The 12,722-nt window shown below is 38.2% G+C and overlaps 1 protein-coding gene across 1 annotated transcript in view; it reads left to right on the forward strand.

Annotated features, from left to right (window-relative positions):
* The window catches only part of LOC121429575 (sodium leak channel non-selective protein-like), a 64,031-nt gene that overhangs the window by 281 nt on the left and 51,028 nt on the right, over positions 1–12,722 (forward strand). The window contains exons 2-12 of the mRNA XM_041626669.1: positions 1,957–2,397; positions 3,247–3,330; positions 3,962–4,101; positions 4,772–4,984; positions 5,430–5,575; positions 6,793–6,935; positions 8,842–8,943; positions 9,190–9,423; positions 10,123–10,296; positions 10,826–10,885; positions 11,392–11,523. Coding sequence (XP_041482603.1) covers positions 2,095–2,397; positions 3,247–3,330; positions 3,962–4,101; positions 4,772–4,984; positions 5,430–5,575; positions 6,793–6,935; positions 8,842–8,943; positions 9,190–9,423; positions 10,123–10,296; positions 10,826–10,885; positions 11,392–11,523 — 1,731 coding nt within the window. The 5' untranslated portion in view covers positions 1,957–2,094. The remainder of the gene's footprint in view (positions 1–1,956; positions 2,398–3,246; positions 3,331–3,961; positions 4,102–4,771; positions 4,985–5,429; positions 5,576–6,792; positions 6,936–8,841; positions 8,944–9,189; positions 9,424–10,122; positions 10,297–10,825; positions 10,886–11,391; positions 11,524–12,722) is intronic.

A 12,722-nucleotide genomic window follows, 5' to 3' on the forward strand; every position in this document is an offset into this window, starting at 1 on the left:
GAACTGTGTGAGCGCGGATCAGTGGTGTGTGTATTTGTGAGCATAACTCGAATTCCACTTCATTGCTATCGTGTGTGGTGGGCTATTTGCAGTGCATAGCTCAGTATGGGGTTGCAGGGATTTGCATTCCATCTGACGAGTGAGGTTTCGTATATGAGTATGACTGTGTGTTGTGTGTGAACTGCCACAGCTCTGCAGATTGTCTCTGTCTTTACAAGTTGCCAAATGAATCTTGATTTTATGGAGCTTAAAAAATGAAGCACAGTCTAAGATTTGAAATGCATGTAAAAATTGATTAAATTCTAACTCATCTATGCAAGTACGGCACGGGAACTTGATATGTGTGGACATTTTTAGTGAGAGAATCAAAGTCAAAGAAAGGGGGGGGGGGGAGGGGGTCAAATATATTGCTGTATACAAGTGCGTGACTCAGTGTCTTATATTGTAGGTGAATGGATGGCAGATCACATATTAGTAACACTGCTTCAATTGCAGTATCATTGTCGTTTCATGTTTGTTTTTCTTTTCCTTTCCTTTTGTTTTTGTTGAATGCATTTTGTTCTTGTGGTCTCTATTGTGTGTTTTCCCAGACCCAGTCTTTGTAGGCAAATATATGAGGGGTCCACAAACTATAATAAGCATTTGCTTTTTAGTGGATCCTTCCCTCTATTTCACCAACCTGGTGGCCTTTGCTTTCACAGATGATGATGATGTCCACAGATATTAAGGTTTATTGCTAATCAGAACCGCAGTGCGTTATGGGATTGAAAAGGGGGCAAACAAGCTAGCTCCGCGCACTGGACTGTCTGCGGTGTGCAGAGCTAGCTTGTTTGCCTTTTTGATCCCATAACCAGAGTTGCTAATTTTCCGGATTTTTCCGGAATTCCGGATTTTTTCCTTTGCTGAAAAATATTCCGGGAAAAAAAATCGATTGTCAAAGTGAAATCCGTAAAAATTTCCCCTCCAAATCTTGTCACGGAGTTCGCTACAGAGAGCGCAATTTCAATTTTGGATGGCCAATTTGCGCAGACGGAAAATTATTAGCGTTGTGCGCAGCATGAAGTTTAGCTGGTACTGTACTTGCACGGTACGCGCGAGCAATACATTGTAGCAGTTGCAAACGCCGCCCTATACCCTGCAGGGATACGGGTGTCAGCGCTATCCCAGTCGGGCGATCGCCCGGTAGAACCGCTCGAAGCACGGCCCGGTGTGGCTGCAATTGCCTGCTGCTGCGTGAGTGATTGGTTGTCTGCCGCGGGATTTCAGCTGAAAACCTTTTTGCTACCATGAAATATGTGTTCTCTGGTGCGTATTCATCAATTCATATGTGTGAACTATCCATCATTTTGATAGAAATTGTGATTTATGGATTTTCAATAGTATAGGATTGTCTTGTTGATGAGTACAGTGAGTGAAAAAGGGCACCCCAGGCCCAGCTGCTACATACACCCGTCCCGAGTCGCACCCATTGGCCGCAGCATATTAACCCGCAGCAGGTTAACCCGTACCGTAATGAGTACGGGTTACATGATTTTTTTTTTTGAGCACCTTTCTTGCCTATGATATGAAGTTTATTATGTCATTAATTATTTGTTATGTACTACTGTAGATTAATGATTTCAGCCCTCTAAAGAATAAGAAAACGTTCCAGCTTCAGGGGGCTTCGCCCTTGACCCCGCCAGGGGCCCTGGGCGGGCCCCTGGACCCCCGGCCTGGGTTTTCAGGATTTTTTTGAGCTATCAGTTAGCATCTTTTCATAACGCATTGCGGTTCTGATTAGCGCTAAACCTTGTTGGCTTTTATATTTTCTTTTGTTTACTGATGGCCAAAATGATTTCATACATAAGCCTTTATCTGGATGCAAATGTCATTGTAATGACTAACATATTGTTTTGTTCTGTTGGGAATGAAAATACAAAATGTTGAAAAATCTGAAAATTTTCTCTTATGTTGCAGGATGATCATGTAATAGACACAATAAAAGTGGCTGTACATTAACACCAGAAGAGTGCCTACGTCTTCCGCAGTAGTCTGTAGTTGTACAGAATTTGCATTGAGGAGAGAATTTGATAGACTCCACCTGAGACTCTCACCATGGTGCTGAAAAAAAGAAAACAGAGTACGACGCGACTTGGCGATGACATAGCCATCGCCGACTATGGTGCGGACGAAAACATCACTGACAATGCCAAGATCCAATGGGTGAATCAGCCATGGGTTCGGAAGCTGCTCAGAGGGGCTGCCATGGTCAGTTTCATCTCACTCTGCTTCAACACGCCAAAGACCTTCGAGGTGATGAGGTTCATGGAGTACATGACGCTGGTCGTTGACTCTGTCGTCACCCTCCTATTCTTCGCAGAAATGATTGCCAAGATGACCACCAGAGGAGTAATCTTTGTAAGTACATGTATTGTTCATAACATGGTTCGGGGGGGATATGTTTTTTCCCCAAAATTATGTAAAAAGTTTTGGTGTAGAATATACCTGTATGTCAACTCTGTAATGGAATTGTCTGATAATTCAACCATTTTCATACAACCAAAATATTTTGTAAATTCAAAGACAAACATAATTGCCAAAAATATAGAAATTTATTGTACTCATTAGACCCACCCGATAAGAGGCTGACTCGTTTTTTTTTTCAAAATCCACAACCAAACACTTCGCTTCCAATATTGTATGATTTTTTTTATGGGTGTACATGTATTCGAGAATTCAAGACTGATCGATCATATTTAGAAACAATTAATTCATTGTTCACCTACTCATTTTTGCTTGCCTAATGCATGCCATAGCTGAATATGCTTGATCCTATTGAAAGCTTTGATCATTTCCAAGATGTGGGAATTCAATCATGATGGTTATAATGATTTAAAAAGAATATTGTTAAACATTCATAGCCTCAAACTTTGACACCAACTAGTTAAACTTAAAAGAGATACTCGTTGATACAGTTTCTTCCCTCAAACCATTAAGTATTTGAATGGATTGAATATAGACAACTCTATATTGGACTCCTTCAAAACAAAATCTCCCAAAAGCCAATAAGTAACCTGCTTGCTCGGCGACCCCCACATTTCTCAACAAACTTGGCGGAGTGCAACAAGGCTGCATCATAATTATGTACATGTATGCAGACTCAACCCAAGACGGGACAAAACAATAAATGAGTTTATTTTCTAAGTGTATTAAACACAGACAAAAGTAGATATATGCCTATTCATTTTTTCTTATCTTTCCTTTCAGGGGGAAAATGCCTACCTTCGAGATAACTGGGGACGATTCGACACTTCCATGGTCCTCTCATTGTGGGTCTCTATTCTGTTACAGGTATGATATTTACAGTTCACCCTCTTGTACCGAACATGTTGGGACCGGTACATATCCGGATATGATTTAGGGATTTGGCTGGGTACGGGAGACTCAATAATGCATAATGTACATGCAGCTGCTTGCGAGTGACTCAACGTGAGTCTCGTCATATTTTGACGGCTGTGTATGTGACCTTTGTGTGGCAAAGTTGCAATATGAATGAGAGTAGCGCATATATCTGTCCATGTTCTTGCAATTATATTGACGTGTAAATGAAGTATGTTGATTATATTGGGAGAAATTCATGATAATATTTCATGTGACTTTGTGAAGGAATGCCCATTGAGTTGGGAATCCCCATGTTAGTGTATGAGGTGAAATGAAGATGGTGTTTACAGTCACTTTATTTTTCACTTGTTTCATAATCAACAATATTATTTTATCATATTTTGTTACTGCAATATACATCAACATACATATCATCATGAGACTATCATATTAAATATTTTGTCAGTATCGCATAATTTTGATCATATCGAAATGTTGACCTGCACTTATTAAAAATCCTTTGTACATTGCATAAGTACTTCTATTTCCTCATTTCCTCTTCCTCATGAATTATTTTCTTATTGATAAAAAAATATCTTAGATCTGCCAAATTGCTGGAAAGGTGGAGAAGTACACACCATTAACCATCCTCCGAGCCCCGAGGCCATTCATCATGATCAGATCCTTCAGAGTTTATCTCAAGTTCAAACTTCCCAAAGCTAGAGTCAAATCAATCTTCAAGTAAGTGAAGACAAATTTCAGTCTGTTTTTCATCGTTTTATGTTGTCTAGGAGGCAGGCAAAAATATTTGTAGGCCACCCAGCTTTAACATTACAGTGCATTGGGATTTTTAGGAGCTCTTCTTTCTTTTTCCGGGGCACTTTTGAGCATTTCGGGGGAAAAATTGCCCAAAGTTTGAATAAAAACAAAGAAATTAGTTTTCCAAAGCTATACAATATAGTAATGAGAAGGTACACATGGCAGTTTCACATTGGCTGTGTAAATAATGGCATTGCGTTGTAGGATAAGGAATAACCCTTTCAATTTGCTCCAATACACAAAATACTCGACTTTATTTCCTTTTTCCTGCAAACTTTTTGCTTTATTATATTTTTTATTAATTCCCAAAAGGAAAAAGTGATTTAATGAGAAAACCAAAAAGCAAAAAATATAGACTTCTTTTAAGGTCAACTAGTTGATGAAAATGCCAACGAGGGTCTGTGCATGCAGAGTGCAGACTGAAATCCGTTTTTTACATGCCAATAAGGGTCTGTGCTGCAGGCTTATCTTCATGTTTGACTGTATGGTAATCAGGGTCTGCGCCTAGACTAATCAGTCTATGACTGCATGCCAATCAGGATCTGTGCCTGCAGACTACTTATCCATATCTACATGATTCGTTTCCCTACAGGCGATCTGGTCAGCAGGTATGGAGTGTCACCATCTTCTTGGTGTTTTTCTTGGTGTTGTATGGAATGCTAGGAGTTCAGATGTTTGGTGATCTGTCAACACATTGTGTCAACATGGAAATGTACAACCAAACTATCAAGGAAATGGACCACCAAATTAAGGAAATGGACAACCGAACTAAGGGAATGGACAACCAAACCAGTTACAGTCCCGAGTAAGAATTCTTTTATAGGGGTAGTCTGGCCTGAAAATAATTATATCACTTAAAGCACCTGGATATATGCTAACCTTCTGAAGACTTGTACAAATGTTTTATATTTACTGCTCGTCGGTAAGACCACACTATATGAATTCAAGGTTATCTGAAAACTAAATTTTAGAAATTTTTAAAAATAATTTTCCATAATTTTTTTTTGCTTTTTGAAGACCAATTTACTATTTTGTCTACAGAGAACCGTCCCTGGCAACATATTGTTGATTTTGGTGTGGCTAGTCACATTGACTCACATATGATATTCACCCAAATGACCCAATGCATATGTTTCTCTTGGTAGACTTAACCTGTAGTTCATGTAAGGGCCATCAAGTGCATGAATATTGATTTGTTACGTACTAAGCATTTCTATTCCGTGTCTACAACAATTTTTTTTTGCTTGCAGGAGTACAAATGTCAACTACCTAGCTATTCCAGACACGCATTGTAATTTAGAGAAAGAGATTGGTTCTCAGTGTCCAAACGGGATGGTATGCAGGAATATCATACTGACTCCAGCTGTACAGGGATACAATAGCTTCAGACATATAGGTCAGCATGAGCCAGGGGGCCCGTTTCATAAAGGACTTGCAACTGTTGTAACTTTGCCATTATGGCAACTACCATGGTAACATGGCTCAGCAGCCAATCACAATCAAGGTTTCCATGGTAGTTGCCATAATGGCAGTTACAACAGTTGCAAGTCCTTTATGAAACAGGCCCCTGGTTTTCACATTGATTGTCCCATATCCGAATTATCCTATATTCTTAAACTTAAATGCCAGCTGTAGTAACAATATGAAAATCATTTTGAACAGAATCTATCTGTTGTGGCTCAGTGGATAAGTCTCTGGACTTTCAACCACAAGGTTCGGAGTTCAAATCCCACCAAAGCACTCGCGTCCTTTGGCAAAGCATTTATCTGCATTTGCCACTCTCCACCCAGGTGTAGTAAATGGGTGCCCGGTAGGAAGGAATCCCTTGAATGCTCGAGTGTCTGATCAGGGTAACCCTGCTAAAGCCGAGGTAATAGTATGCAGCACTAAGAAACAAGTGTGATATAAATGTTGCATATTGTTATTATTATTATTAAAATTATAATTCTGGAAGAAAAGTTGTAATTGCTGAAAAATAGTTAAAATAAGCATGGAATTCCAGCCAGATGTGTGATCTTTTTTCAAGTGACAGTGATACAGTGTCCCACTTATGCTTATCTGTGTTGGTTATCTTCAGTGTGATTGCTTTCCAGCTTAGCCGATTTCATTATTTCATTAATTAGGGCTATATATACCTTGAAAAGGTGATACAAATATAAATTTATTTCTTAGCACCCTGTCTCACAGGCTGCATTCATAGTTCCAGTATCCTGATGCTCAATCATTCGATACACGGAAAAAAAACCAAGGGGGCTCGGGGGGCGATTTCACCCTCTAAATGCTCACAAGTGCCCTGATTCCGTAAAATTGCCTCTGCGACACATGCTCCGGTCTTGATATCTCAGAGGGCATAGGGTAAGAGCTTGCAATGTAACAGTTTGTTGGTTCAGAAACATGTAAAGAGGAGGATTTGGCTTTATTTAAAGGTTGTTTTGGAGGTTACATTTTATGAATGCAGATTTTCCATTAGAGTAATTGTCACCAGAGCAAATGTCACAGAACCATCAAATATGTTGCAGTTTAAGGCACTACTGTATGTACTACTGTAGGTAGTGAAAATATATTTTTTTGCCTGATTCAATATGATATATTTTTTTTGGTTTATTCTTGAAGGTGTAAGTATCTTCACAGTGTATGAGAGTGCCTCTCTGGAAGGCTGGGTCTTTATTATGTATAAAGTGACTGACAGTTTCCCATCGTGGCGGGGCTACTTCTTCTTCATCACGATGATCTTCTTCTTGGCCTGGCTTGTAAAGGTGAGTATTTATACACGGCAGTTATGCCGTGCATTAGAGATGCATTTATTGGTCTACAGTACATGATATGCCTGTGCAATATTTATATAATATTGACTGGCCTTGAGGGGAACATCAAATATATTGCCAGCAAAAGAATCAATATGGGTCATTTAAGGGCAATATATTTGATGTTCCCTGAAAGAAGAGCTAGTCAATATTTTTATTATCATCCAAATCAGATATCTAGAGCAAAAATCATGATAATGGCGATATTTCTTTTAAAAATAGAGTTATATTGTGTCATGTTAATATCGGTCTAGGCTCTGCACTTTACCATTATGACGTACTTGCAAGCGCTCGGATCCAGCGTTGTCTTTATTATGACGTATATTGTTGGTGCGCGGATCCTTATGAAGCGTATCTCTTTATACGCATCCTCAAATGCCCGGATGTGAGACCAGGGAAAACACAAAGGTATATTTTGCGTACTCTCTACATGCAAAGTAAACACGCGCATTGAGACCGAGGAAAATGCAAACAATATACCTACCCTTCCCGATATTCAGAAAATGTAGGGCAGTACGGTTTTGTAAATGACCAGCTCAGATGTCTGATACGGGTGATAATTGAGCGTATTGCATGATCTGCCAAAACTAGACTAGCCAAAACCTGATGAATTTCCCATAGTCTTATGTACAAACTTACAATAATGAATGTTCATGAGTGGAATGGAAAGAATAATTCATGGGGTGACAGATGACAAGAGTCATTCAGTGAGGTGTAGTTGAATGGATCTTTCCATCTTTTACCAGGACATGTTTTACATAATAGTAAATACCTGAATTAAAAATAGATTAAAAATGGAAATAAATACTTGAATTAAAAAAGAATAATATATTAAAATAAAAGTTTCACTCAATGCATGTCCAGTTGTGTGTGGTAATTAACGCTTCATCAGATTCATCACATAGATTAGATGCGCTTTCTTACGTATCAATTTGTGTGCTACGTAATATTTGATGGCACTTTGGTACAAATTTTAGCCAGACTGAATTCCTTGTGAAAAGCCTCCCAGTTCTATGAGATACATTGAATCACAATTTTGGAAACAGACATACTGAAACTTTTCAGCAAGCACCCATCAGGTAAAATCGCATGAATGAACAGAATGCTAGAACAAAGTAATAAGATGTTAATTATTTGATTAAAAGCTGTTTACTCAGCCTAAAATCACAGCTCATCATTTAGCATCCACAGTCTTTTTCAGCTCTATGTTTTGTTTCCTTCAAGTGTTCTGTTCATTCATGTGATTTTACTCTGATGAGTACATGTCGAAATGCTCAGTACTTCTGTGTTTTAAGCTGATTTGTTGTACCAAACACTTAGGCCCGTATTCTGAACTCGGTTCTAAATTAAACCATGGTTTAAAGTTGTGGTCTAACTATGGAGAGCTGATTAGGGCACAAATCCCTAACAGTACACTTTCAATTTATTAGCTCATGTGACACCCAAATTGTCTGGGAATGATGACTGAAGTATTTTGAAGTAATATTTATCATTATGAATGCAAAAGGAAACAAAAATAGTAAACAAGATATATACAATATAAACAAAATGTTAGAATTGTTGGTTCCCCATAATTTTAGCACAGACTTGGACCATAGTCTAAGTTAAACCTGACTTTAGAATATGGGCCTTAATCATTTATTTGAACCTTGAAGAAGTACTCTCCCACGCTGTCCTGGAGAGGGCTGTGCTGCCAGTGCTTCAGGTGATGTGGTGATCCTGTGGTGGTATTCTTGGTGCACTATATACAGTGTGCTAGGTGCAGTGTGTGGGTGGTGCGTGTGTGTCTCTCTTGAAGCATCTTCAGGGGAATCACTTGAATCACAATGTCTACTTTTGTTTCTATCTCTTTCCATAGAAATTTTACATAGCTGTTATCATCGAGACCTTTGCTGAGATCAGGGTGCAGTTCCGGCAGATGTGGACCAGAGGTGGCACTGCTCAGTCTTTTGATTCAAAGGTAACTTTAATAAGAAAGATGTCCAAGTTTGGAGCTTTGCATTATTTTGTGAGTAACTGTACATGCACATAACTGTGAGTACTACAGGATCGTTAAGTTACATGGGTGAATGTTCTTTGGGGGCCCGATTCTAAAAAGAGCTGCACTCTAACACAACTCCAACAAAAATGCAAGTTGATTTTCATCCAGTCAGAAGCTTGTGTATGCCCTAATGAGTACTCAAAGAGTTGTTAACCTTAATTCCAGGTTCTACAAGACGACGGAACCTACACACCGTGGAAATTGACCATCGTGGATGAAAATAACAGCCGTGGTCCTGCCCCGATGTGCTGCCAAAGGGTTTTGGAGTCCCGCTCTTGTCACTTCTTTATCTTGGGTATGGTGGCCGTTGATGCTGTCCTAGCATCAACCTACAACATGTTTTACCAAGACAATGAACCGCTCAAGACGAGGTATCATCAAGGACTCTACATAGCACAGGTAATTCATGTAGATGGATGGATAGATAGATGAGTGGATGGGTGGGTGGATGGATAGATGGGTGGATAGATAGGTGGATAGATGAGTGGATGGGTGGGTGGATGGATAGATGGGTGGGTGGATGGATGGATAGATGGATAGATGGATGGATAGATGGGTGGATGGGTGGGTGGGTGGATGGATGGATGTGTGGATGGATGGATGGATGGGTGGATGGATGGATGGATGGGTGGATGGATGGATGTGTGGATGTACATAGTGGATGGGTGGGTGTTTGAATGGAAGGATGGATGGTTGGATGGATGGATGGGTGGGTGGGTGGGTTGGTGGATGGATGGATGGGTGGGTGTACTTAGAAGTAGACAAAATTAAAATAATACATAACATTTATAAGGTGCAGATTACCTAGTTGACTATTCAATGGCGCAATATATATTACCTTAGATTTAGCTCCAGCTGCTAAAAGCCCTTGATCCTGCTTGGTACCCGTTCACCTCACCTGGGTTGAGTGCCGCACAAAGGAAAACACACCATGGCTGGGATTCGAACCCATGTCCCTCTGAAAGACAAGATACATATCTACTAGACCAAGAAGCCCCTTGGATCTTGAAGATTAATCTCTTTCAGCAGCTTCAGAGCTATCCTTGGATGATCCCCCACATTAAATGGAAAAACTCTTCACATGTTATGACTTTGCAGGTTGGATTCACTCTTCTGTTTGATGTGGAAGTGTTGTTTAAGGTATGGTGTCTTGGTTTCCGTGGCTACTTCAAGCGATCTCTCCACAAGTTTGAGCTCTGCCTCGCCATCGGTAACTCCATTCGCATCATGTATCCTGATAGACTCTACTCATCACAGCTTGCTTATTTTCAGGTTTGTTGATAGCACATTCAATAAATCTAGGGCTGAGTCAAAATGTGTATATGCCATTCAAACAACTCTTACAAGCATGAATCTTTTCCTACTTTGACAACTGTCTAAATGTAGTTAGAAGAATAAAAACACCTCAAACTTGTTGAAATTTCACATTTCACAACTTCACATCCATGATTTAGTTATAAATTGTCAAGAAAATTAAAAATATTCCCTTCTTTCTTGACTCTGAAATATTATTTTCAGTCTACTTGCATGAATGGTGGAAAGTATAATCCATTTTCTATGAAGTCAAAAAACGTTTTTTCCCAATTACAATAGTATTATCTTGTCAATATATGCTCTTTTATCTTGTGCAATGCGTGGTACAAATTCATTATCTTGTCTCTTTGAGCTAGCCCATTGGATTTGGACAGTACAGTACAGTGCACAGTTCATTAATATTTAGCTGATATGTAACATAATGAATTCTATTCTTATTTCATTCTTTTCTGATTTTAATTCATTTTTTCTGTTTGATTCTTGACAGGTTATGCGCTGTTTCCGTCTAATCAAGCTTTCACCGACTTTGGAAGACTTTAGCAGAAAGGTAGGGCAGCCACTAGTCAATTAAAAAGAAAAAAAATGCCTAATGTTGATAATGATAATGATAGTGATTATGATGACAATGATGACGATGATGATTATAGTGATGATGATGGTGATGGTGATGATGATGATAATGATAGTGATAATGATGATAATGATAATGATGATAACCATGGCGATGATGATGATGATGATAATGATAGTGATAATGATGATAACTATGATGATGATGATGATGATAGTGATAATGATGATAATGATGATAACGATAATAACGATGATGATAAAGATGATGATGGTGATAATGATGATAACGATGTTGATGATAATGACGATGACAATGGTGATGATGATTATGATGATGATGATAATGATAGTGTTAGTGATATTGATAATGGTAATGATATTGATAGTGATATTGATATTGATAATGACAATGATAGTGATATTGATATTGGTGATAATAATATGATAATATCGATAATGATAAATATTTGTCTGTTTTAGATCTTTGGGCCATTCATCAAGTTGGGAACCCTGATCCTGTTCACAATGAGTTCACTTATCTTAGTCTCGGTGATCAGTCTACAACTCTTCTGCTACGTGGAAAATCTCAAACAGTTTGATACATTCCCAAATGTAAGTATGCCAGCCATCTTCAATACACCGATCCATCTTAAAGGGATGGTCCAGGCTGAAATTTTTTATAGCTTAATAAATAGAGTAGAATTCACTGAGCAAAATGCCCAAAGTTTCATCAAAATCGGAAAACAAATAACAAAGTTATTGAAGTTTGTTCTTTTGTATTTTATTATATGAAATTAGGTTTATTCAAATTTGAAATAATGAAAAAAACTATGATTTTATGTAAGAACATAAGAAAATGGAAAGAGGGGATGTGACATCATCAGCCCACCTAATGAATATTCATGACGACTGTTTTCACAAAATATTGCTAAAATTTAAACTTCAATAACTTTATTATTTGTTATCTGATTTTGATGAAATTTTCGGCATTTTGCTCAGTGAACTCTACTCTATGTATTAAGATATAGATATTTTCAGCCCGGACCATCACTTTAACATAGGTCACAGGTCAAGTCTCACAGAAAACAGTGAATACACCAAAATTTGATTTGAATAACACTCCCGCTATGTCAAGTTTCATTTATTTCCAACAGAAAGAATCCTACATTCAATCCTAATATCATCAGGATTGAACTTGCAATGCATTCCATAGAATGATTCAAAAATTATACGTAGGTCAGAGGTCAAAGGTCGCAGAGGAAGGTGTATGCGTGAAAATTGATTGTTCAACATTATCTCAAGATGGTTCATATGGTTCATATACCTCTTTAAGATTGGTATAACTTAAAATGCATTCCATGAAATGTTTGGAAGTTATATGGAGGTTGAAGGTTAAAAGTCACACAGGAAACTTTATGCATGATGATGGATCTTCCTAAGCTTCATTTGATTGTTCAACCTCTGACTTTAATGTGCTTGCATATCATTAGGTTATAAGAGCAGAGGTCACTGAAAATACAATTTAAATATTTTCCAGCAAAAACTCTTAAACCATTTGAAAGATCAGCTAGATGTGCTTGAAATTGGGACCAAGAATTAGGATCATGTAAAGGCTAAAGGTCATTGTTACAGTGGTCATGAAAAACATACTTGAATTTCTTAAGCAACAGCACATGAACTATTTGATTGACAGAAGTTTGACAAGACATGGAATAAAACTTTTGGATGATGTTGAGATTTCATTTTATTGCAAAAGTATTTGACATTCATGCATTGAAAATTGTCTGGGATAATACCTTTAAAAGCAAATA

This window comes from Lytechinus variegatus, chromosome 16, assembly GCF_018143015.1.
Source record: "Lytechinus variegatus isolate NC3 chromosome 16, Lvar_3.0, whole genome shotgun sequence".
In the NCBI taxonomy this organism is placed as follows: domain Eukaryota; kingdom Metazoa; phylum Echinodermata; class Echinoidea; order Temnopleuroida; family Toxopneustidae; genus Lytechinus; species Lytechinus variegatus.